The sequence below is a fragment of the Anastrepha ludens genome, chromosome 4 (assembly GCF_028408465.1).
Source record: "Anastrepha ludens isolate Willacy chromosome 4, idAnaLude1.1, whole genome shotgun sequence".
In the NCBI taxonomy this organism is placed as follows: domain Eukaryota; kingdom Metazoa; phylum Arthropoda; class Insecta; order Diptera; family Tephritidae; genus Anastrepha; species Anastrepha ludens.
This window is the reverse complement of record NC_071500.1, coordinates 80,657,262-80,684,414: the sequence shown is the minus strand read 5'-3', so window position 1 is coordinate 80,684,414 and position 27,153 is coordinate 80,657,262. Positions and strand designations below refer to the sequence as shown.

Below are 27,153 nucleotides of genomic sequence, written 5' to 3'. Positions count from 1 at the left end.
TCGTAAGCATAGATCCAAGTCTCATCTCCCGTAATGATGCATTTGAGCTTGTCCTGATAGTCTGAAAGCATTGTTTCACACACATCAACGCGAGGACTTTTTTCCAAGAAATTGAGAGTTTTCGGCACCAAACGAGATTTGACTTTTCGTAGGCCCAAATGGTCTTTCAAAATGGTTTTCACAGATCCTTCTGATATTCCGATCATATCAGTAAGGTTGTTAACAGTCAACCGACGATTTTTGAGCACTAACTCTTTCACTTTACTGACGTGTTGGTCATCTGTTGACGTCGATGGTCGTCCGGAGCGCTCCAAGTCATCAACACGTTCTCCACCCTTTTTGAAGTCTTTTTACCACTTATAAACATTTTTCTGCGACATGGTCGAATCACCAAATGCCTTGTGCAACATGCTAAATGCTTCCGCAGCCGAAATTTTATTCCGCAAACAAAATTTGATGGCATTTCTCTACTCAATCAAATCAGACATTGTAAAAATCGAAAAATGCACTCTTGGTCGTTTGGTAAACACAAGCGTAAATATATTACTGATAATGACATTATTAACAGTGCTGCCAACTCATGAAAAAAATAACTAGAGCGAAATTTTAATTCCGCGAAGTTTGACAAATAAATTCACCTTACTTTTTGCCCACAGTAGTATATTGAATAACTTATGTATACGCTCAGCGCTCTTAGATAGCGATTATTTTTTGAAGATTTTGTACCAACTTTTGTGTTACAACTACACGCCCTGTCATTGTATTTCTGCCAAACTTATCTATGTCAGCATATTTACACGCTCACACATAATTATAGTTTCCATTTAAAATGTTTTGTTTTTTCGTTGCATATATTTTACACCTGAATAGATTGTGTTTTAAAAGAGTTTTGCACGAGTAACTACTATATGGCACGACACACAAAAATACACTTGAGATATTTGTAAGCAGCTCCACTAGAAAACTGCCTTCATTCTTTTTGATAAGGTTTTTTGTTGTAAGGCTTAGCTTCTGCTTGCAAATCAGTTTACGTCTTTTGAAGAGAAGCTGTGAGAAACGCTGGAGTTCTTTTAATATATACATATGTACGTATATAATTTATGTGTACATTTATATATTTATGCACTCTACCGTATGTATGCCTAAGCACCACAAAGAATGTGCAAATTTGTGTTGCACGCTGCGTTTTTGTTCGCAAAAGAAACCAGTGTTAAACAAAAATCTTGAAATTTAATGTAGAAAGTGCATGAGAATTGCTTTCGTCAGCTAGTGCGGCCGTTCGTCGCTTAATATCGCCGGTAATATACCTTTTCCGAACTTCAACTGTTTTCACGTGCATACATATCTACTCTCGTGCACTTGTTTTACAGCTACTTCAGTTACAAGAAATTCAAATTTAGGGTGCATATTTAAATTTTTGACGAGCTCGCAAAAAGTTATCCAGAAAAGAGGGCATGCAGCAGGAAAATGATGAAGAAAATTGTTTGACACTCCAAAGGCTGCTCATTTTACCAAAGCAGTGAGAAATGAGAATTCGTATATAAGTTCAAACAATTACGTGAAGACTAGTCGTCATAGAAGATGCGTAAGAGTTCAAGTGCAGTATGTATTTTAAAGTCCTGAATGGTAGAATAAAAAAACCACTATTGTATGCACGAATATAAAAATATCAATATTCTTTGATCAGTTCAAACTAGAAAATAAATAGAATTGCATATGGAGTAATACTTAAAATTGCGTTTGTTCATTTTCCTTCGAAACCACCTACTTGCCATTCTCACTAGGTACTCAAAATTCAATTTAGGTATTGGAAATAAATCTACTTATCCGCTCATATTGGTGTTCCATTTTCGCTATGACATTTAAGCCCAGAACATATTGTATATTTTGGGATTTCGCGGCTTTAAAATGGTAATGCCGTGATTATGGTATTTTGCGGTATATAAAATTCATTGCATGTAGCGGTTAAAGCTTGTTTTCGAACTATGCACTTACACAAAATGTGTATAATCAGATTTTGGGTGCTATGACTAATTTGTAAAATTTCTGCTGATCACGTTTTAATTTTTATCTGAGATAACTTTGCATTACTTAGTATAGAAAAAGGAGAACACATAAAATAGTTTTATTTTGTCCGCCAAGAATCCCCATGATTTGAAATTCTGGACCTCTTAAACATAAAGTCTTTAAACAACAAATCCGTACAGACTACTCACTTTAATTAAATGCTATTATACACAAGATTTCAGAAGGTTAATGAAAACAACATTAGACAGAGAAAAATAAAGCTCGATAAGAGATGAGATCCGGTTGAATTAATTTTGAGCGCGAGCAATTGACGCATTTGGGGCATAATTTGTTTTCATATTACTTCCATAAAAAGAGTAGGAATTTCGAAGTTCTCTCCTTGGAACATTAAAATTTATTTTTTCCGGAAGAGCATACTTAAGAAAATCCTCTTGAACTTTTTAAATCCTATTGATGGAGAATTGATGATAAGGCTATCAAATAATAATGGCATTTTGAAGGTGAGAATGTAAGAAAGAGGTGCAAAGCCATTTTAATGTGTTTGGGTCAGAGAACTCCGAGCTATTTCGCTGAATGAAATCAAGCATCGTATAAGATTTTGAAATGATAAAGTCAATGTGATTACGGAGTGTAAATTTCGTGTCAAAAATATCAAATATCCGGGTCTTTTATTTGATCAACACCCTGCAGTCTATTGGTAGCTATGAGTGCTGTTGTTATTTTTCCCCTCGTTGACAAAACCGAAACGGTCACCAAATACGTTAACATCAGATGCCCATAGGTCTGGTGATAAAATCTTATCGTATATGGCAGTAGCAATTCCGAGCTAAATTGAGCTTAGAGGTGTGTGTTTTTTAACTAACATATGGCATGTGGAAAGTGAGAATTGCCAGTCTTGGTATTCTTCACCAATAGGTAATAACATCATTTTCGGAGACTGAATCTTGGATTGAAGATAAATGGAGCCTGATCATGCGAGCCACAACCAATAGCTTTTCATTTTAATTAGAACTGACGATGCTCGATAGCTTACTGCGTTTATTCCTTTCATTAAGCATTGTGCAGGGGAGTGGTAACTCGGTGCCAGGGCGGCTAAGCTTTTAGTTTCGATAGTAAAAATTTATAAATATATATACAAGATTTTCGGAATTTAGTTGGCACACCTCGTAATATATATATGTTAGTAGTTAGTCTGCCAGCTCAGTGATGGGTATTGATTGATTTGCCGTTATTGATCAAATTTTCCTCCACTTTATTGATATTTTCATCAGTTTTTGTTGTCGATGGCCTGCCACTGTTTTCGTTATCCTGGATGGACTTACAATCTCTTCTGAAGCTTTCATGTCAGTCGTAAATTTACCGAATACTAGTCCCCTATCAACTAACACGACCACGGGGAGGCCGACATTTACTTTGGATAATATTTTTGCAACCACAACACAATTTTCAACCGCAAGTGCTTTGCTTTACAAATTTTTCGTGTAATTTTTCTTTTCTCTCTTCTCTTGATCAGAGACATTTATGGTTCGCCGGTGGAGGGTTTTTAACCTAGCCTATTCTCACTTATTAAGTTAATTCTTGAACTTATTACCCAACATTGTGATTGTTGTACACCAAATACTGCTAATTTTCACATATACAACTGGAGTGGTGTTTCTTCACCAAAAATTTCAGGAGTTTTGTAGATTAATAACAGTAACAAAAAAGTCATAGAGAACGTTTGCGTTCAAGGGAAGTGCCGAGATAACAAAATGAAATTGCTAAAACAATTAAAATGTGATATTTTTTGAAAAGTTTGAATAGTTCTACGACATACTTTTGACCCACAAATTTACTACAAGTAAATAGCTATACACAATAAAACAAAAATAAATAACATTGAATATAGTGTGATGTATGAATTCATATGAAACCACAGAGGCGTTTTAATTAATTTCAATATAATATTTACGACCTTTTCTACCACGGCATATAAAAGCTCACGAGCGGCATTCAATAAGGTACACACATGCGTAAATTGCAAAAAAAAAAATTATTCTTTTCTTTTACTGAGGAGCACAGTCTGAAATAAAAAAAATGTGAGCCGTCATGGGACACCTGGCAGATGTGAAACATCGCGTGTGTACCAGTAATATGCATAAAAGATAATATTATTACAGGAATTAAATAAAGCCTAATGAAAAAATTAAGTATTACGAATTTCTTACAGAAAATGGTAACTTTATTTAATAAACATTTATTTACATGTGATATCAAAATTCGATATTAATATCAAGTCACAATTTAAATATTTTCATCTGCGCCTTCAGTAATAGTTATATTCGATGTTTCCTCTGCCGGTATTACTGTGACGATTGGTCGATGATAACTAAAGTACGTTACATACATAAGTATTGGATGAAATATTATCAAGATACCTCACAAATACAGCATCTATTGTTGTTGTGCAATTGAAATTCTTTTTGAAGTGTGCTTTGAATGCTGAAATTTTTTGAATTTTCAAGTGGCGCAAAATTAAGCATCCAGCTTAGTATTTGAAAATTATTAAATAAAATTAAAAAAATATTAAATAAAAAAATGACTCAAAATCATTCATGGAATTTTTGAATTTCCAGGCGGCGCAAAATTAATCATCCAGATTTGTATTTGAAAATTATTAAATAAAATTAAAAAAATAATAAATAAAGAAATTATATTGAGTGATGACTTTTGACCTTTACGCCCGCCGTTGCTTGGCGCAAAATTAATCATCCAGCTTAGTATTTGAAAATTATTAAATAAAATTAAAAAAATATTAAATAAAAAAATTTTTTTGAGTGCTGAAATTTTTTGAATTTTCAAGTGGCGCAAAATTAATCACCCAGATTTGTATTTGAAAATTATTAAATAAAATTAAAAAAATATTAAGTAAAAAATGATTTTGAGCGATGGAATTTTTGAATTTTCAGGTGGCGCAAAATTAATCATCCAGCTTAGTATTTGAAAATTATTAAATAAAATTAAAAAAATATTAAATAAAAAAATTATTTTGAGTGATGGAATTTTTGAATTTTCAGGTGGCGCAAAATTAATCATCCAGATTTATACTTGAAAACTATGAAATAAAATTAAAAAAATAATAAATAAAGAAATTATATTGAGTGATGACTTTTGACCTTTACGCCCGCCGTTGCTTGTCTGTTTTTATACAACAGCTCTACGCTTCACAAATTTCAATTATGATTGACGTACTGCTCTATTTGTAAAAAATATAAATAATCCGATAGCATGATTAATTTTGTGTCACTTTGTATGATAATCAAAATGTGTCTTTAAAATATGCCTTCCTCCATAGGCTTAAACTTTTTATTCAATTTCAAGTTTTGCTCATTACGAGCCGGCATATCTCGAATTTGCTATTAAATACAATAAGTTTGCACTTTTCATTTCGAATTAATAAAGCAACAAATTTGGCATTGCAAAATAGTTCCACTTGGTTTAAATAATTGAGTAATGAAACTTCTTTCTGCTGTGGCTCTGCTTTCTGTGACCTTTTGATATTTTTCAACTCAAACACTGTCCTTCGTCATTTCTTCGCACAGAGAGCGCGCCTCGAAGGTGCCCACTCTAGCCAGCCTTCCAGTTTCCCATGAATTCTCTGTAATCGAATTCCTATTATCTACATAGCAAATTACCGAACACATTCAAAAACACATAACGCACCAACATTTACTAAGCTCTCACGAGCATCCAACTTGCCGCTCTTTAGCAACTCTACATTTGTCTCTCTAACATGGCACACATACTAAAACAATTTAACCCACATCATTTGTGAGTTGTTCCTTTGAAATTGGCTTAGCACTTCTCATACTACTACACATAAAATATATATAATATATGTATACCTTAGTATAGCGTGGCGACCCGTCGCCACGGCAAGCGTCGCCACGCCACCGATTCGGTTTACAAGTGAGCCTATAGATGTTTCACATCAAAAAAAAAAATCTTGACTTTCACGCATTCTGAGAGGCTTAGCAACGTTTAGTACGTTTAGTATTGAATAATATTAAGAATTTCACACTCTTCAATTTTACTTGACTTCTAGTGTAAGTGTATTGCATTGACTACTATAGCAACCACCTCAATAAGAACTTGCGGGACTCAATTTTACAGCTGTTGGGATATTTTACCTGCCCTTCATTCTACTTAACACTGGTGAACTCAGAGCAGATCTACACTTTACAGCTCTGAGAGGCTTAGCAACGTTTAGTACGTTTAGTATTGAATAATATTAAGAATTTCACACTCTTCAATTTTACTTGACTTCTAGTGTAAGTGTATTGCATTGACTACTATAGCAACCACCTCAATAAGAACTTGCGGGACTCAATTTTACAGCTGTTGGGATATTTTACCTGCCCTTCATTCTACTTAACACTGGTGAACTCAGAGCAGATCTACACTTTACAGCTCACCACCACTTCACACTACAATACACTTCGAGGCATGTGCTTCACTTTTTGACTTACAACTATAAGTACCGTGCGGGTATGTTGCAGGAATGACATAGCTGTCACAATGCAAGTACAATAGCAAAAACCAAAAAACAAAAAACAAAGATCTTCATCAACTTAATATCATTTGGGTAAGTAGAGGCACTTGACTGAATAGAGAAAAGCTGCACGAGTGAATAATATATAAATATGAAAATAATATCTTTCACTTTTATTTACCGGTAAATAATAAAAATAGTGTTTGTGATACCCGTAGACATACACTACGTAAGGCAATTCTGTAAAGAGGTGAGTCAACTGAATAAGTGAATATTACTTATTTATGCGTATATTTGTAATTATTTCACATTAAATGCAACATGACATTAGCATGTTTTGTTCACATAAAGGTTACTATACAAATCAACTGATATGGACACAGAGATATTTGAAAAGAAAACTGAGTTTGCATATTTTCTACACAACTTTTGGTAGTTTCTGTATATAAATACATGCAAGCACTATGAACTGCCATGTAAAATAATATGTATTGTACATATATATGTAGGTACAAATGCTCGTTTACATGCCCAACAGTGCGTATGAGTTACCATAAATTATTCCCAAGCAAGGGTGCTTCACTCCTTGTGGTCATGAGATATGTAAGTGTGTATATGTGATAAGTGTATGGTATATCTACTTCTTCTTCATTATTGCTCAAGTAGTGCATACACCTGTCGTCATTTCAATTGCAACCTTTAAACTTCAGCCGTAACACTTTTAACCTCAGTTCAGACAGTCAACCAGTGCGTTTAAGTAGCTGACACCTTTTTATTTTGCTTGCTTCCAGCGGCTGACAACGCTGCCACTTAAAGGAGTATAATAGAGCTTGCGTTTTTGCATCGCATGCAAATGTATACGTAAAGGTATTTATCATTCTTACTCACTGCTTTTTTTTTTCAAAAACATTTTATGCAGTAAATGCATGCGGATGCGAGTATGTACATATGCACACACACATACCTATATATGTGCATTTGCTACTGAATTTCCTTCTTAACTATGCTCAGCTGTCGGTCCGTGTAAAAGCACCGTTGGCAGCTCCTAAGGTGAAAACTAGAGATTTTGATTTGAATAATCGCCTTAGCAGCAACACTGTGGCATTTGCATTCGTAAGAAGGCAACTACATTGTCGGCTTTGGTAATGATGAAAAAGGCACTCAACATATTCCAAAGTGCTGGCTCGCTCTCGGCTAAGTCTAAGTATGCATGCATATGGAGACTATATGTTTTTGAATTGCAATCGCTTAAGAGGCTTCTTTAAAATAATGCATTATTCTTATTTTTTTCTTTAAAATAATGCATTACATATTTTTTAATCATAACAACGTAAACTTCACATTGCAAGTTTATAGCTGAAGTGATAAGCCGCGTGGTGCTGTAAAGTAAACGATTCGTAAAAAGTTTGAGTTGCTGTGCACAAACAACTAAAAATCCAGTAAAATCTAGTGTGTGTATTAGGGCGGGCGGGATCAAAATAAGAAACTTTGCCGAAGGAACCATACCTCTGAAACGAATTCTGATGTCCCCCTGGAACTCCCCTGGGGGGTTCTCCATACAATCATTTTAAAATATCACCATTTTTGGCCTTTACATGAAAAAATTAGCTAAATGGCTATGTTTTTTCTTTATTTTTATTTATATATAATAATATTTATTATTTATTTATAATAATATCTATTTTTTCTCTTAAGAAATTTATTTAGTCAGAACATATGTAAATGAAAAAATTAATTTAAGTGAGTTATAGAAAAGAAACTAAAGAGTTCGACCCAAAATGGGAGATATCAGAATTCGTTTTAGAGGTATGGTTCCTTCGGCGAAGTTTCTTATTTTGATCCCTAGAATATGATTTTCACAGAGCAATGGGCGATTTTTTTGCCTCCCCACAAATCGACCCGGCTTAGTGTGTATATATAAGGACACAAATAATTGTCACTTACACCTGTTTGGGGTGTTTGGCTGAGTTCCTCCTCCTATTTGTGGTGTAATTCTAGATGTTATTCCACAAATGAAGGGACCTACAGTTTTAGGCTTACTCCGAATGGTAGATATTTTTCATGAGGAGTTTTTTATCGCAGAAAACCGCTCGAAGGTTTGCCATTGCCTGTCGAGGGGCGACCGTTATTGGAAAACCTGTTCTATCATTTTGTTGTTTCATGCAGGTAGATTCGAACCTACGCGTTTCCGAATGAAAGTCATGCACCAAACCATTCGGCTACAGCGGCTTTGTGCATGCCTTTTAAAAATTATATGAAAGGCAAAAACGTACAACATAACTCTCTCGTAAAGAATTACGGCTTAATTACTAGACTGAAAATATTTTTCAAATAACCCAATTTATATTTTATAAAATTTTATGCAGCACTTTTATATTATTTATGTAACATTTTCTAGCCGAAATTTGTTCAAATAATATAGATAAAAGTATGCATAACATGAAGTGATGCCTCACAACCTCCTCAAAGTTTTAAAATAATTTTCTGATATCTATTTAGGGATTATTATAAGGAAAAACAGTAACTATAATAAGGCATAAAATTTGCTCGTTTGGCGCGCGCAAATCGCAACTAGTTTTTGCCACGGATTGCCGGCCTCAATTTCAAAGAATTACGCCGGATTCTCGACATTAATTAAAAATTATTATTATTTTCTTTTTTTGATGCTTCCAACGCATAAATATGCATTCCAATACATATTTATATACAAGGTGGCGCAAAATAAAACATCCAATTTTATTGCTGAATAACTTTCTTACCAAAAAAAGAAATTTTTTTTAAGCGCTGGAAATCTTTATTTTCACCTTTATCCGCTTCATTGCTCCACTGCAGCCGTCGAGTTCATAAGTCACAAATATGATTGACGTCCAACGCCATCTGCACAAATTAAAAATCTTCCGCCACCTTGTATTTAAAACTAGATTGCGCTAAGTATGTACAAATGTAGTGCAATATTATTTCTCTTTCTGTTATGGTCATGTGCACATATGTACATGTGTTGGTACTCATATAAATGTATATGTACATTAATTTACACTATCTACCAATGTTATGAGTAGTAAGGGAATTCATGATAAGCTAAGTAGAGTAATAATAGGTAAATAATTTGAGGGTAAGTGTTTCAGCTAATGCATTTCGTTTTTTATTTTCAGGATCGCTACGCCGCTGACTCATTATCTGCGTCAATGCTTTATTATTTCCCTCCCTTAAATTATTTTTACTTAACGTCACGTTGAAAGTCATACCTGTATTCCTATAAATTTATTTAGGAATTATCGAAAGCCAATTAGTTACTTACATCTGTGTTTACAGTAATAGCAGCGCGACTTATTGCAAGGTTTTGGCTATCTATTTATTTTTAATTTAAGTTTTGTTTTTTTTTTTCATAGAAAAATATTTCATTCTACTTATACAGTCAACATCTTATGAATGAAACTTTGTAGAAGATTTATAAGAATTCGAAAAAAATGTATACAAGTTTCTAAGATTTTAATTAGAATAAAAAAAATGGCTGCACAGTTTTATAAGCTATGAAAATGTACTACGATGAAGTGCTACTGACTCAAAATTTGCGTTGATTTCTTACAATTGCAAAAAATCTTGCCAATAAACAGCGAACAAGATTTTAGTCCAATGGCTTCTGCAACTAACTTTACAGTGAACTGAGTTAAGGGGTAACATACGTCCAGGATTTTCAAAAAGTCGTGGAAGTCGATTGTAAAAATTCTCCATAGATACAAGGTAGGTAGGTAGGTAAGATGGCAAGAGTACCCCAGGTACACTACAAGTAGCACTTACGTGCCGTTTTGATACCATAATGTGGACCACTACCTGTGATAGGATTTAGGGAGGATATAAACTGTCTACAGCCATCCAGTGCTGTTGATGTAGCGGAGGAGAGAAAAGGGATCTAGGCTGGAGAATTTCATCAAGTCATCCCCAAAGGGGACGCTGAGGAATCTCAAGCGCCTAGCCGCCAGAGCCGGACATTTGCAGAGAAAGTGATCCACAGTCTCTTTCTCTGCAGGATCCCCATAGCTTCTGCAATGGGGGTTGTACGGAATTCCAAGCTTCTCCGCATGAGTGCCGATCACCCAGTGACCCGTGATCACCGCAATGAGTTTGGAAATTGAATGGCGGGGGGTTCCCATCACCTTAAGCGTTCTGTTTATATCGTATTGAGGCCACAGTGCTTTTGAAATGGCACACGATGAAACGGACCTCCATCTGCCTTGCGCTTTCTTTAGAAAGAAGTTGTGTAGTTTCCCTTTAACGACGGCCAAGGGGATACCGATGTCTGAGAAGGATACAAAGTTATTGTAGAAAATGCAACTGCCCGACGAGAGTTTGATGTGCAACGGCAGCTGGCCGTTACTTTCGGAGCCTGTCGATTAATTTATTATTCTAAACAACAACAATTGCTTACGGATCGGGAAGGCATACAATATGAAGCTGGAATAGGAGATTAAACGTAAGTTAACAAAATAAATTAAAAAAATCATTTAAAGTTCTTGCTTTAAATACGCGCGACCTCGAGCGAAATGCACTTGAAAGTTTAAACTCGTTTTTCTCGATACTAATTTTTCCGGCACAGTCTGCATGATAACTCATACAGTTTTTAATGTTTTTTGATACGGTTTTTTCTTAAATATTCGATAGTGTTCAGGTTTGGTTAGGTTATGGTGGTAGTCGGTCTACACGACCAACTCATTTAGACCTTACAGGTCCGTTGTGATACCACTGTGCTACACGGGAACCTCATTTATCTTCCTTCGTGGAACCCCACGCCAGACAGTTCTGTAAGAGAATTAAAAAAGTATTTACCTAGACAACCTGCTCTGATTTTAGCTAGGGCTGGACAATTGCAAAGGAAGTGCTAGACTGTTTCTTCCTCCTCCTCATCTCTGCAACTTCTGCAATATTGATGGGAGAAAACTCTTAGTCTCGAGGAATGCCAGCCAAATAGCCACTGACCGGTTAAACAAGTCGCGACCTTCGAGATATTGTCTCTAGAGAGACTAAGCAATTTCTTTGTTCTTTTCTTGTTTACTTGCGGCCATAGTGGCCTAGTTGTTAGACACGTATCTTCATTTCTCCATGACCTATTGGCCTATTGGATAATGTGGTTTTTTATTATTAGTTTACTCGTGGCCATGGGTATTCCAATGGTACTTTTATCACTGAGCAGTTAGAGAGCAGTACCTTCTCTGGCTAGTTCATCGGCTTTACAGTTTCCCTCAATATCTCTGTGTACCGGAACCCAAATAAGGCTGACCTTGAATATGACGCTAATATCATTTAGGGCTGCTCGACATTCCTGTGCAACCCTCGACTTAGTAAAGCCGCATTCATTGATTTGATGGCCGTCTGGCTATCCGAGAATATCGAGGCGTTCGTATTTAGATATGTAGCCACTTCTTTTATAGCTAGTACCTCTGCCTGATAGACGCTGCAGTAGTCTGGTAGTCGAACGGATAGTCCTAATTCCCTCGAGAAAACTCCATAGCCAACCTTATCGTCTAGCTTGGAACCATCTGCATGAAAGATTAATTCCCCCCTTTTCCATGGCCTTGGTGTCTGCCACTCTCTTCTTGACGGTATATTCGTCTTGAAGAGCCTTTCAAAGGTGAGTTTAGGGATAGAGTAGTCTACTTCTGGTTTGTGACTATTCAGAGAGTGCAAAATAGAAGCGTGGCCAAACCACCGGTCTTTCCATAGCGCCATACTTTTGAGTCTGAGCGCCGAGGCGGCGGTCACGTGTTTCCCTACTAGATTTAGGGCAGGTAAATTGATTAGCACTTCCAGCGCTTTGTTTTGGGGTAGTCCTAAAAATGCCAGAGATGCATAAAAAAGCTGTTCATTGGACCTTACTCATGATTTGAGCGTAAGTATTTTTCTCTATCATATGTTGAAACGGATTTTTTATACATGAAACAAGATGTTTTGTTAGGAACTCTTTGTGGTATTATTAGTGGAGCCGCAAACTCCTCAGATATATTATATATATATAAATATATATATATACATACTTATATAAGATATACATATGAATTTCCCGCTTACACCCTTTATTCGGTGTTTGGCTGAGTTTCTCTTCGAATTTATGGTGTGCGTCGTAATATTTTTCCACAACTGGAGGAACCTACAGTTTAAACCGACTCCGATCGGTAGATGGTTTTTATGAGAAGCTTTTTTATGGCAAAAATACAGCCCGAAGTTTGCCATTGCCTGTCGAGGGGCGAACGCTATTTGAAAAATTTCTTATTTCCTTTTAAAATTAAATTTCATATAGAAACGAATGTTTAAAATTGTTGGAATTTTAAAATTTTCAGCAATGCGAATGAATATCTTATGTGAATGCATATTTGTTTCACATAACAGTAGTAATCAAGTTAAGGCGACAAAAACTTGCAGCTGAAAACGTCAAATAAACTACAAATATATTAGATAAAAATCGAAAACATCCTGCATACGAGACTTGTTTATGTGGATACGCGACGACAGAAAATGAAGAACCGAAAGAAAAATGACAATTAGTTTGTCGTAGCGGTATAGCAAAACAAAACAAAATTGCTAGTAAACTATTGGCAAATTAAAAGAAAATAACAAAAAAATAAATATTTTTCACGAAAAATCAGAGGTGCACGTATCAACCAGCGTTGCATGAAAATTCAACGCACGCATCAAGTCTCGCTCACAAAGCAAACAAGCCAAAGAATCGGCTTGGGTTTCATTTGTGTAGAATCTGAAACAAATACTGAAATAACAGCGGTTATGCGAACACATGGAAGACTATCAACAGCGTAGACAAGGCGACTGCTAATGGTCCTGCTGCTAACTGGTGCTATCACAACCTTGGCTCGCCTGTGCGACATAGTATTTGCATACCTACACGCTTCACGTGTTTGTCTGCTCAGCGAAGTGGTTTTATAGCACGCAAAGTAACGAATTGTGTATATGTGTAAATATGTGGGTTTGTATGTGAATGTGAGCTTGAGTTCGTGCCGAGTTGTTGACAACGTATGTTGCATTTTAAGTGACACGCTGTGATGTGATGCAATATGATGCAATTGCAACACCAGCCAGGAATACGTTTGGCAAAGGGCCAATACAACCACACAACCACACCAGCAGAAAAGGGTCAACCAGGCCATAACTTGGTAACTCGATGTGGTTAGGTATGTCTATGGATGTGTGTGCTAAAATATGTGCATATGTGTTTGCAAGGTGATTATTGCACGAGATTGGGTATACGCATTGCAGAACCAGTGTCAACTCCATACTTAAATTCAAGCATGCATATATACATATACATATGTACGAGCACGCATATATGTACATAAATATACACACAGCCACACATGCATATCAATACATGTGTTACGGTAAGACAATGTTGTTGTTGTTATTGTTGTGCACAAATGCACGTATCTTGGCACTTTAATCCAATGACTTAAAAACTTACACATTGTTGCACATACAGCAAACTAGGCCACCGGCGGCAACCAAAGTCAGCAGTCAAACATATCTATGCACATAAAAACATACGATTTAATGCTTTTCCATGCGTTACTTGCACTACTCTAAGTCCCCAAATATGCGTGTGTGTATGTGTGTTTCTGTGTGGTTGTTTGAAATCTGTTGCCAGTTCAAAGTATTATTTGCATAAAGTTTAAATCCAGTGGCTATGCACAAAAACAGCACCAACTTCGAAGGCGGCAGCGGAGCAACTGTGAGTGGAAATTCTAAAAACGATTGGAAGTTGTAATATTGAGCTTTAATTAAGTGCTGAAAATAAATTGTAGTTGAGCCTGAAAGCTTCGGTTTATAATTGCAGTTATATGAAATTATAATTAAAATGTGCTCTGCATTTGGCAACATAAATATAAATCGAATATTTGGTGAGGATTGGAGTAGACTTTGCGTGTACGTGCGAATAAAATGTTAAATGACCTTCAGCCTTATCAGCTTTTTCGGTATTGTTTCAAATGAACTGAACCCTCTTTCAAAAATAACAAACTGCCAAATTTTCTAACAACAACTGATTTTGTTATTTATTGTTACTTATTGAAGCAAAGCACTATACCAGTGGTTGGAAATAATGTAACTGTGACATGAATAAATGAGCAGAATCTTATCACCATTTTGAATAAATTTCGCACATGCAGTGAAAAAGGCTGCTCAGCTGAACAAAGCGACAGCAATCATACAACGAATAGTAGTTATATTGTATTTATTTAAATATTTAGTATTAAGAAAGTGCAATAACAAAAGAATTATAATTATTTTTTGTTGAACTTTGAACTTTTTTGCTCATTTTTTATTAAAACTTTTGCAAATTCTAGAAAATTGGATTACCACTTTGCAGTTGATTATATAAGGCCTTTTCTATTCGCCATTTCCCCGTTCGCTATCTCTATGCTCGATTAACTTAATGAACCCGTGTGGAGTTGCCTGATCTCCTATCGGGCGCGTCTCAGGTGGTGGATACATAAGCGCTGGCATCATAATAGTGGCCTTCTCAGCTGGGATAGGTTCCAACACTCGTGTGATGACTCAAAGTTGGCATAGAATTAGGGTGCTATCCGCGAACCAAACTGGCTAGGGAGGAGTCCCGAACAAAAACCGAAAAGGTAATGAAAAACGATGGCTTAATTACTCCAGGTGGAGCCCCCACAAGTGGCAATCCACCCGCTTCGGCGGCAGGGATATCGATTCTGGAGGCCCTAACCATTACCCAAGTCTCTCAGCTCTAGGGAAGGGAAAGGAGAAAGCGGCGGGCAAGGTTCATATGGGAGAAATCCTCATGCGGCTCTGTCGGTCTTTCTGCGTCTGCGTCCTCCAAAAGGCCTCAATCGGCGGAAGTCACACCAATAGAAGCCAACGGGTCCTCGCAGGGCACTGGTACTCCCAAATTGTCCCGCTCTAGACGTAAACGGAGGAAGACGGTGTCTGAAAGCTGTGCTGCCTCCCTGCCCTGAGGCTGATGCGGATATCCGCGCCACGACCCGCCAAGGTACGAGCTTTATATCGGCGCCAGTCAATGTGGCGGGCGATGGTTCTGCTGGGCCGCGGTCTAATAGCCGCCTCGACAACAAGTCCAACCCAGCTGTCTGCCCGGCGAAAATTTCGTCAGTGGAGGATGGTGAACTGGATCTGTGCCCGAGCACATCTAAGGGTGTGGCCAAGCCATCCTACAGCGAGAATGCTGCTAGCCCACACCCTGTGGCTGTGATCGGAAAACTGGGGCCTGACCATCAGCTGACTGATGCAGAAATTAAATTCTGCAAAAGCCGGCTGATGCGTTGGGTTGTTATCTCCGGTCCTGAAGCCAACGTGAAGGGCTATGAGACAATGGGTGGCACCATAAGGTGACGTGCGCGTCGCTGGCCAACTTTGAGTGGATCAGGACCGCTGTCAATAACGTGCCCCCCATGGGACCACTCGCTTCGCGGTCTAAAGCGAGGAGAGTGTATCCTTCAGGAAGGCCATCTGCTGGATTCCGGATCCCGATCTGTCCACAGCGGATGTCCTGTCCTGCCTGCGTGCCCAGAATCCGGACATCAACACGAGGCTTTGGCGAACCCTCTCGCACACCAAGAGTAGCAACCGGGAAGGAAAGGACGGGGCTTCTCTTGTGGTGCGAGTGGATGAGGCCAGTGTTGATGTCATGGGCTCTCGGTACAGGAACCGTCTGAGCCTCTTCTTTGAGACTGTCACTTTCCATAACTATCCCAAATGAGTGGCTCAGACTGTGGTTCCCGTAGTTACCGTCCCCAGACGGTGACACAGATTAACTTGCAGCATTCCAAAACCGCTACTGCACTCTTAAGTAGATGGCTTACCCAGCAGCACACATTACCTCATATAACAACAGTGCAAGAGCCCTGTTTCTTTAGGAGGAGTCAGGGGGACCTAATCGAGACTACACCGCTCTGTGGCCATCTGTTGCACCGGAGCTTTTCCGACTACTTCAGGCCCGGCATTAGATGCTCTGATTGGTTTGCCTTCACTTGATGCTTCCATCCAAGGAGAGGCCTTGAAGGCCATCTGCAGGTTGAATACACAATTGGAACACAGAGAAGGCATGGACGTCGATCCAACCATTCTCTCCATGCCCCTTGACTCCATGCCATCAAGAGTCGTACTTGAAAAGAGATACAGTGTAGTGCTGCCAGAGGTTCAGTCGTGGTCAAACTCTGAAAATGAGTATGGCAAACACTGTTTTCGCATTTTCATGGATGGCTCCAGGACCGAGCTTGGCTCCGGCTCTGAGGTCTGCGTCGAATCCAGCAGGACAAAACTGCACTTTGCTCTTGGATTGCATGCATCTGTGTCTCAAGCGGAGATGTATGCAGTTCAAGAAGCGATGAACTTTGTTGTGGAAAAGCGATGGAGAGGCAGATCTATATATGTCTGCAGCGACAGCCAAGCTGCGCTCATGGCCTTAGACAGCCCCCCAACCACATCAGAGGTAGTGGAGCCCTGTAAATCTAGGCCGTACTATGTCGGTAGACATAACAGCCTGATGCTAACATGGGTCCAGGGACACGTGGGTATCGTGGGATGTGAGACCTCTGACACCTTAGCTAAGGTTGGCTCTGAGGCCAACTTCTTTGGCCTAGAGCCCGTTTTGCCACACCCTTCTGCAGCCATCAAGGCCACGGTTAGCCAATGAGTTACTAAAACCCACAAGCGAGCTTGACAGGCTGAGAGAGGCTGCAGATGTACCAAGCTGATGTTACCTGTCATGTCCGATCGACTGTCGCAAACCCTCCTGTCATTAAGCAGGAGGGAGTGCAGACAGCTGGTTGGACTGATGACGGGCCACTTTCTGTGGGAGAAGCACATAGAAAGGGTGGGCATCTCAGACAGTGTACTCTGCCCAGTTTGTGAAGAGGAGGATGAGACGGTAGACCACTTCCTGTGCGTCTGCCCCGCCTTCGCTCGAATAAGGTTCGAGGACTTTGGCACTGATGTGTTAAGAAGCGACCATCTTGGCTCCTTGGCACCACAAGATCTACTCAGATTTCTTCGGGGATCGGGTAGATTTAAAGAAAATTAAAAGGGAATCCAAGTGAAGTTCAATGGACTTAATTAATGTCTGAGTTCTGCACTTGGTAGTTGTCCGGACAAAAAACAAAAACTTTACGAAAATATTGCAAACGAAAGCAACATCGAAGTCATCGAGTAAAATTCATGGCTAGCTAGTATGGCTATAGCTCATTAGGCCGTACTGCCTTACCAGCACATATAATTTAAGGCGGCTCTCTTACCGCGTTGCCGACATATGTTCATTTGCTTTAGCTATTCGCCATTTGCAAAGTCTTGGCGAAAAGGAGGCCTATAAATTACTTTCTGTTATGTTTCTTATACTTTAGGTCGCTGCAAAATATTAGGGGGAGGCCGAAGCAATTACTTTGCGCTTCGGAAACCAATATTATGAATTTTTTTATTTAAATTTAGTTTTTCCAGAATTCATACCATTTGGAATTGTCAAAAATTCAGAATTGAGCTCTTTAGAAATTCGAATTTCCTATTTCCAGAGGTTTGGGGAGAAATCTTCTCTCCGAGAGTTCAGAATTGCGGCGTTTTTTCCTTGAGAAATAATAAATCTGCGAGCTTACAGAGTAAATCTCCGGGAATATTTATGATTGGGCTGATTATGTACGTAAAATATGTTCAAGCGAATGAATGTTGAGGCTCCTTGCTGTCAACCACCCCTCTGCGCTGTTAAATGCCTTTAAGTTAGTTTTAGAGAGATGACTTTCATCTAAAGCAAATCAATTTCTTAAATTAGCTCAACAAAAAATTTAGTTTTCGTAGTGAAAAGTGCTTAGAAGAAGAAAAAAAAATATTGTATAATTTTTATTTTTGACAATTTTTCTACTTTTACAACTCGTAATACTGAAGATGAGTATGAAGTAAAAAGCCGAAGAAAATTCGTAGTGAGTGATAAAGGGTTAGGCAGAGTTGATGGCAAGTGATTAGCAAAATTATAGATGAGCTTTTCGTATCTGCGATACTAGCCATAGCTAGTTCTCCTAGCACTCATTCACGCTAGCTGATTGTGTGAATAAGTATATGACTACTAGTAGAAGAGGATATATAAATATATCTACGTGTTGGTCCGCTTCTGCAATATTCTACATCACGCAAAACAGTGTGCATAATTGAAGCGCCGCTAGTTGCTTTGCTTGCAACGAAGTGTCAGTTAAAAATCACAAATTAATTAGAAAACTTCCAGCTTCAGCAATATCTGTTGTGGCGTCAAAAACAGCGGTAGTAAGCCGGTTGGACAAAGTTCTGGCAACTATAAGTCATTTCTTTTTGTACTAGTCACACTTTTTATTTTGCGCACTTAATTTTTTCTCTATGCTAATTTTAATGCCTTTGTAAAATTAATTGGGATTTATGAAGGGATTTAGAATTTCAGTGTAAAATTTTTCATGATGCACAGTTAATACATTTTAGATGAGGTAACGGAAATTGATGAACTAATAGAATAATTCAGATGAAATTATGAAAACGCATCTAATATTAGTGTTGAGCACATTACAAACTTAAGCCTTGCGTACCTTTCTATCTATTTGTATTTTTTGAAATGTTAGGGGAAGTTCTGAACATTTTCCGCTAGATGTCTTTGAAGAGCCAAATATTACGATGTAGACATTACACTTCAAAAACATTTCTTTGATAATTTTGGGTTTGGTGAAGCCACACTTATAGCATTCCAAAATAAATCTAAGAATTTAAAATAACTACAACCATAGTAAAAAGTAAAAGCAGATGTTAAAAAAATAGTGCTGCTGGTGGCGTAATACAGCGTTGAGTACGATAGTGAAGCGGTGCTTAAAATCATTTCATTCTAGTAGGCCCATCCTCAAAAATGTTAATTAAAGCCGGACCCGTAGGCAAGCATTTATTATATTGGCAGGAATCGAAGATTAGTTAGAGAATCTCTTTGAACAATTTGCATGGGGATATATAATATTACAATATATGTATACATATTTTAACTATAGTTGGCGCGTACACCCTTTTTGGGTGTTTGGCCGAACTCCTCCTCCTATTTGTGGTGAAATATTAGTAACATTGTTGAAATAAAGCGAGTAAACGTTAAACACTTTTTACTTTACTGGGGTTTAATCTTTTTTATACAGCTTGAAAAAGACATGGAAAAACTTAAGTTTCATTAAAACAGTGCTGAGAATGGATCAATTAGCATTAGATTTACGAGTGTTGATTATATACATATTTTTACTGAAGTGAGCCAATTTGACTCATGTAAAAATATTTAAGCTTTCTGCAACAAACCAGTGTCAACTAAACTGAATTAACACATTGACTGCCACGTCGGCCATATATGTGTGACACTGTACTATGCGGTTTACGCCATGTCGGACACATATGTCCGACACGACTATTATTCTCTCTCGCCATGTCACACAGCAACGATAGACGATAAATTTGATTTTATTGCAATAATAAAATATATGGCTTCCCCTGAAATTTCTGTTATAGTGGCTTCGGCGCAGCTCAAAAAACAATTGGAAAAAATTGGTTTTGAAAAAAAAATTATATTCATTTTATTGCAGTAACAAAAAATTTGTTGCATATTATTTTTACAAAGTAGTTATACAAATGAACCCATTAAATTTGTTTGTGGTGATTCCCGAAACATTCTAAACACATGAATGGCTCTTGGGGACAATCCGGGCAATACGTGTATACTCTTTTAGCCTTATTTCTGGCGATCTCCCTTCCTTCCATTTGTTTTATTATGGAATAACATAAAGTACATGTTCGACGTAATTTTGTATTACTTGCGCTTAGTTTTATTTTTAAAATATGAATATTGCCTGATTTTGGCTTCATATGTTTTCCTGGCTTCTGCAAATTTAGAAGCGATGAAGTAATTTGTTCTCTAAACCATCGTATTTGTGCATTATTTTTTTTCGTAGCTTTCTTGTAAAGCATTTACTACTACTACTAGTCAACGGATTCAAACATCAAAATACATTGTCGTCATATATCGTTGTTTGGTGTTTGTTTGCAAAAACAACATACTCCCAATTGTTTTGTTTTTGCAAAACGAAGTAGAGCTTGTATGACGACGATGTATTTTGATGTTTAGCCAATGTTTTTGTCGTGCATATATGTCTGCCATGGCCCTGAGTTAAAAAAAGTCGGTAGGCGCCACGTCGAAAAACTGCCTGTTTCTAAGCAGAAAATATTACCAGCACTACCCTAAATTCCAATTTTGACGTCTCTGATGAGATTTCAAAAAAAAAAATGCTGTGGCCCCAGAGCATCTTATTTGCTGAAAGTGCCTTGGCAGTCAATGTGTTAAATATTTATTACTAAAAACTTCAACGAAAATATTTTGAAAAATCTGTTTTTGAAATACATTTTCCGCAAACATTTTTATTGCATTTAGCACATCTTTTACTCGCGAATTTAATAATTCTTCTGTACGTCAACACCATGAATTTTCGACATGTCAACGAAAGTGTTCTCTTAGTTCTTCAGTTAATTCGAAAATAAAATCGTGCATTGAAATTATTACTTGGGTGGTCTCTTTATTTAGAATCCAAACTTCTTCAAGTTCGGTGCATGATTTTACTTATATACCTATGTATGCCGAATGCCTTTTTCGATAATAAATTTAAAGACACTATTTACCGAACCAAGCATAATGTACCTTTTAGCATAAGCAGTTGGATCCGATACTTCTTTGAATACGTTATAAACTGATTATTTACCTCCATTTCTGCCTTCTTTGAATATTTTCCAGAAATGCTTTGGTTTCAGAATCATAAATAATCTTCGCTCTTTTTTTGCTAGGAACTATTTAACGAACATCCTCTTCTTCACTACTCCAAATTTCAGTGCTATTCAATGACTTCCTCCTCTATTTTACTTTCGTCATAACATAGTTCCATATTAGTTGGATTCGATTCATAATCGGATTGGTCTCCCGATATTTTGTTTGTTTATAATAAAAGAAAATTTTTCTGATTTTTTCCTATAAAAGCAGCCTCACGTAATTAGATTTGAAATATATCAATTGAAATACCTTTTTCAAAAAAATATTGATTTTGCCTTGGTGAACGAAAGTATTGTTGCAAAAAATTGATTCTATAAAATTATATTAAATATTTTACCAAAGCCTTAAGTGAGTCTAATGGGCTCAGTCCGTAAATTTAGTGTTAAAGCATGCAATTATTATTATTTGTTTAATTTCATTGTGTCGACTTCAAAGTAGGTCCTGAAATATTATAGTTATGCCATCAAAAACTCTGAATATAGTGTCAACATTTTTTGGAAGAAGTACTTAGTGAAATGCAAAACTTTATCAAAAATCCATTTTTAATTGTTTTGGGATTGGCTTAAATTTTATTTATTACAGGGTCCGGCACTCGAAGAGTAACCAACTAAAAGGCTATAAATTTAGTTTAGAAAATTACTGTTATTCAATTGAAATTAAAAATTTGTGAAAATAATAATATAATAGGACTATGAATAAGTTCGTGCGGTTTTTTTCGAAATTTGAAACTTTATTGACGTAAAATGGTTACAAATTTAATATTCAAAATATTGTCCATCGCTTACTACTACTTTTTCCCATCTTTCTGGCAATTCACGGATTCCCTTTGTGAAAAATTCGGTCGGTTTTGCCGCAATCCACGAATCGATCCATTTTTTGACTTCATCGTAATTACGGAAGTGCTGGTCAGCCAGGCCATGTTGCATCGATCGGAAGAGATAGTAATCGGATGGCGCAAGGTCTGGACTATACAGCGGGTGGGGTAGGACATCCCATTTGAGCGTTTCTAAGTATGTTTTGACCACTTGTGCAACATGTGGCCGAGCATTGTCATGTTGCAAAATAACTTTGTCGTGTCTATCGGCGTATTGCGGCCGTTTTTCTCGCAGTGCTCGGCTCAAACGCATCAATTGTCGTCGGTAGACATCCCCCGTAATCGTTTCATTCGGTTTCAGTAGCTCATAATACACAACACCCAGCTGGTCCCACCAGATACACAGCATAACCTTCAGGCCATGAATATTCTGCGCCGACGTCGATGTTGAAGCATGGCCAGGGTATCCATACGTTGCCCGACGTTTTGGATTGTCGTAATGGACCCACTTTTCATCGCCAGTCACAATTCGATGCAAAAAACCCTTTCTTTTGTGCCGTTGAAGCAGTTGTTCGCATGCCATAAAACGGCGTTCAACGTCTCTTGGCTTCAATTCATACGGCACCCAATGGCCTACCTTTCGGATCATTCCCATGGCTTTTAAACGTTTGGAAATGGTTGATTGATCAACTCCCAAAGTTTTTGCAACCTCTTCTTGCGTTTGAGCCGGATCTTGATCGAGCAATTCCTCCAATTCGGTATCCATGAACTTTGGCGGCGCACCCTCGCGTTCTTCGTCTTCCAAGCCAAAATCACCACTTTTAAAGCGTGCAAACCACTTCTGGCACGTTCGCTCAGATAGAGCATGCTCACCATAAACTTCCACCAAGATACGATGACTTTCGGCTGCTTTTTTCTTCATATTAAAATAATGAAGAAGAATTCCCCGCAAAAACACATTATTTGGCACGAAATTCGACATTTTCAAGTGTGGTAAAAATATTGTTGTTTACGCTTCAAATAAAAAACGTATACTGACGTTTGTGCCTTACGACAGTAGCTCTCCAATGAATGTTTGGAAATGTGGATCGATGGAATAATAATCAAGTTACGCCATCTGTTGTAAAACCGCACGAACTTATAAATAGACCTATTATAAAATTAGAAATCAATTTACTTCTGCTCGATATGATCACCTTTTGCCTTGACTATGGCCGTGAGACGGTCCAGAAACGAATCGCAAGCTGCCCGAATGTGACTTGCAGGTATTTTGGGCCACTGGCGTTTTTCAGCGCCTCGGACCTTGCTCCCCAAAATGGCCCAAAGAGAATAATCCATCAGATTCACGTCTGGTGAATTTCAGAGGCATTGAGGGGCGTTATGAAGTTCGGAAGGTTGTTTTTTAGCCATTCTCGGCACACTCGTGCTTTGTGAGAAGGTGCCAAGTCCTGTTGAAACGCCCATGGTCTGCCACCGAAAGGTTTGTCTGCCCACGGCCTCAAAGCAAAGCCCAGAATACTCGATAACATTTCGCATTTACATAAATGCCCGGCTCGATGAAAACGATTGGAGGACGCTCATCTGCGGTTACAGCGGCCCAAACCATGGGGTGGGGGGAGGGTGCTGCCTCTTGATGGCCAATCGATTACTCAAATTCTCGTATAAACAGTCGATCAAATAAACTCTATCGTTTTGGGAGTTTAGGAATTGCTCAATTTGAAAAATTTTCTCGTCAGAAAACACATTGTTCGGAAATTGACCACGAAACAACTCCTTCGCTCTCTCAAGTCGGACTTTTTGATGTTTTGGTGTGAGATCATGCGCCTTTTGGATATTGTAAGGCTTGACTTTGAGAACAGTTTTCAGTATGCGGCGGATGCTATGGTTAGATACTTTCAGTTCTTTCGCCATTTGATTGGCACTTCGTCAGGGATTTCGCTCAATTCGCTTCTTTACTTTTTGGACCATTTCACGTCTCGTTGCAGTCTTTTGATGACCACCTCCATGACGTTTCGCGATGCTACCAGTATCATTGAAACGAGTAATGGTCCGATAAACCAAAACTTGATTTACTTTATGGTGTTCGAGCTCACGAACAATCGCTGGTTGTGTTTTTAATGCAATCACACCATAACGTTTGATATCCATTACTGATTTTCTTTTTTCGCGTTTAGTTACAGCAAAAAGCTTCAACGTGCTAACAGACAACTGATGCCTGTGCATCCCTTGGTTACACTTTGCGTGCCGGATCCTGCAGAAGATTGTATCGAACTATCTCTTTTTTCCTTTATTATTTGGAGCTCAAATATGACTTTTCGAAATATTTCGACTCGAACGTCGCTCAATCGGTTTTTTTACATAATTTTTGTCCCGCTAAATTGCATAGCTGAAAAGTGTAAATTACATTTTTCATGATGAAAAATTAAATTAAAAAATGTATCGCGTTGTTATTTATTACGCGTGTTTCCTTTTTTCGCATTATATTGACAATTTGTCGGTAGTAGTGTGAGCATGGATTTAAATGTAAGCACATACAAAACTTGGGTAAGAGGGAAGGAATTGTATTGCGCCTAAATACTTTTGTGCCGGTCGGCAGGGTGGAAGCCCCAGCGAATGCTGTTAAACGCAATAACACAATAATTCATAGGCGTTGTGTATGTGGAGTTCCCTACACAAACACATCCTAGCATATGTACTTTGAGTATATGTGAGTATATGAGTATACGAGAATTTACATGCATACGTAGTATGAGTGTGTGTGTGTGTGGGTATCAGCATAAGTGGGTTGTGTGGTAACAAAGTTGCTGATACAATTAAGGCGCAGTTATGCGTTGTGCCTTGTGCAGCCGGCAGCATTTTTACTTAACAGCCACCCAAGAGTATCTCAATCGATACAAGCAGAATATACTTCAATTGGTATGGATCGTGAAGAAAAGGTGCTGCTATGGCATGCTGCGAGAAGAGCGGTAGCAAAAGGTGGTGTATGTATCATTTTCCAGGTGATAATCCGATTATTGCCTTGCGTCATTTTCATTTTCGCATTTCAAACGCAGTCTTTCACTAAAACTCCCGTTACATTTCTTCACATGCAGTATGTACTAACAGTTCGGTATTTTACTGTATCATACATACTGTGTTTGTTCATATGTGTTTGTATGAGTGTTTGCTGTACCTGAAGTGAGTAACTATATTAGATACAGTTGCATGTACTCTACGCTGGAAGAAACGGCTGTGCGGCCATTTCAGGCCTTATCGATGACAAGAACCTTCAGTAGCAGCGCATTATAGGCGTAAAATCGAAGCGCGTGGAGCGCTCACAAGTTTGAAATGATGCAGCGTGTACGATTTTCAATTAAATTACGTATACGCCCGGGTTGTTGGCAGGGTAGCCGTGCAGTTTAAACAGTGTTGTGGCATCGAGCGGTGCTGACCATGTAACTTTGTTATCGTGCAATTAATTTGGCGATTTTTAATTTTGTATACTTCTCGTTGTTGGTGTAGCTCGTAATTTTTATGTTGGACGTGACATGGCAGGCAACAGTGTAAACAAGCCGAGCAACCGACATTATTGTTGTTCAGATATATATGCATAAACGCTTACGCTGTCATTTTTAATCATGCAGCAATTTTGTTGGCTGTACAATAAGTACAGCTGATATGACATTCATCCAATTTCATTTTAATGAACGTAAAAAAGCTGCAATTTTTACCAATTTCGTATATTTATACCAAGAAATTAAATATCTATGCTTTACATGCAATTGCTTTTGGTAATTTTTGCAGTATAATATTTAATTATGAGTTTTTTTCTTCATTATGCACGTTTGTACTGCTTATTTACACTTTTTCCAATATTTACCATTCGGCGTGCAATTAAATGTTTTGTACTTTTCTGTTTTACTTACCATTTTGCATGGCTACACTCTTATCCTCTACGCGGCTAACATAGCAGCAGAGTTCATCCTGTCGTTCGGCATTCTCGATCAATTCCGCTTCGACGGAGAAGCCCCACATTTGTTCGAGCGTAGTTCGATGTAATTCCACTTGATAGAGTATCTTCATGCAAACCTCAACGAATTCGTGGTTATGCAACTGGCGTGGAAAGAAATGCAAAGAGAAAGAAAGATTAATGTACAAATTAGATTTTAAAGGTCTTGATGCAGATTGAAAATTAAAGTAAAAATGAGGCTTTCCAACATGACGATTGTAAAAAATTACGGCAAAGGAATTTATTGCAGGTATTTTTACAAATTGTAATATAGTTTTACACCCGCGTGCACTTGCAGTCGAAGTTGATTGTAGAAGTCGATTTAACCATGTCTGTTTCGACAAAAAATAAATATATTTTAATAAAACTTGGTGCACCCATTACATTTTGTCCATTGAATATCGGTATTGAAAATGGGCAGAATCGGTAAATAACCGCGCCCTCCCCCCACATAATGATAATTTTTAAAACAAAAAGCATAATAAAAAAATTTCTCACAAATAAAAAGAAATAGAACGCAGTAACATTTTGACAAAAGAGTAGTGCCACACACACTTTTACGTAAGTGCGTGCATCTCGACAGCGACTTAATAAAACTCTCCCAAACCTGGACATGCATTGCCCCGCATTATTTAGATCCGAGAGAAATATGTATGAATCGGATAAATCCAAGCCTACTTTTTATATGTTAAAACTAAATCTCCGCCCCTTTATATGACGTCACAAGCTATAACTCCCACTGTCTACGAGTTTAGTTGATTCCAAAAGTTAACACTAGCCCAACTTAAGTTTTACTGAAGTGTACGCGGAAATATTTAGTTCGATCAGGATCGAATAGCTTTCCTCCGTTGTAATATTGTAACAAATAAAAAAAAAATACATAAATAATTGGCACCTACACTTCTGTTAGGTGTTTGACCAAACTTCTCCTCTTATTAGTGGCGTGTGTCTTAATTTTTTTT

The 27,153-nt window shown here is 37.8% G+C and overlaps 1 protein-coding gene across 1 annotated transcript in view; it reads right to left on the bottom strand.

Annotated features, from left to right (window-relative positions):
• Window positions 1-27,153, bottom strand: part of LOC128861886 (protein still life, isoforms C/SIF type 2) — a 418,993-nt gene that overhangs the window by 126,617 nt on the left and 265,223 nt on the right. The window contains exon 9 of the mRNA XM_054100262.1: window positions 26,109-26,295. Within this exon, the coding sequence (XP_053956237.1) occupies window positions 26,109-26,295 (187 nt within the window). The remainder of the gene's footprint in view (window positions 1-26,108; window positions 26,296-27,153) is intronic.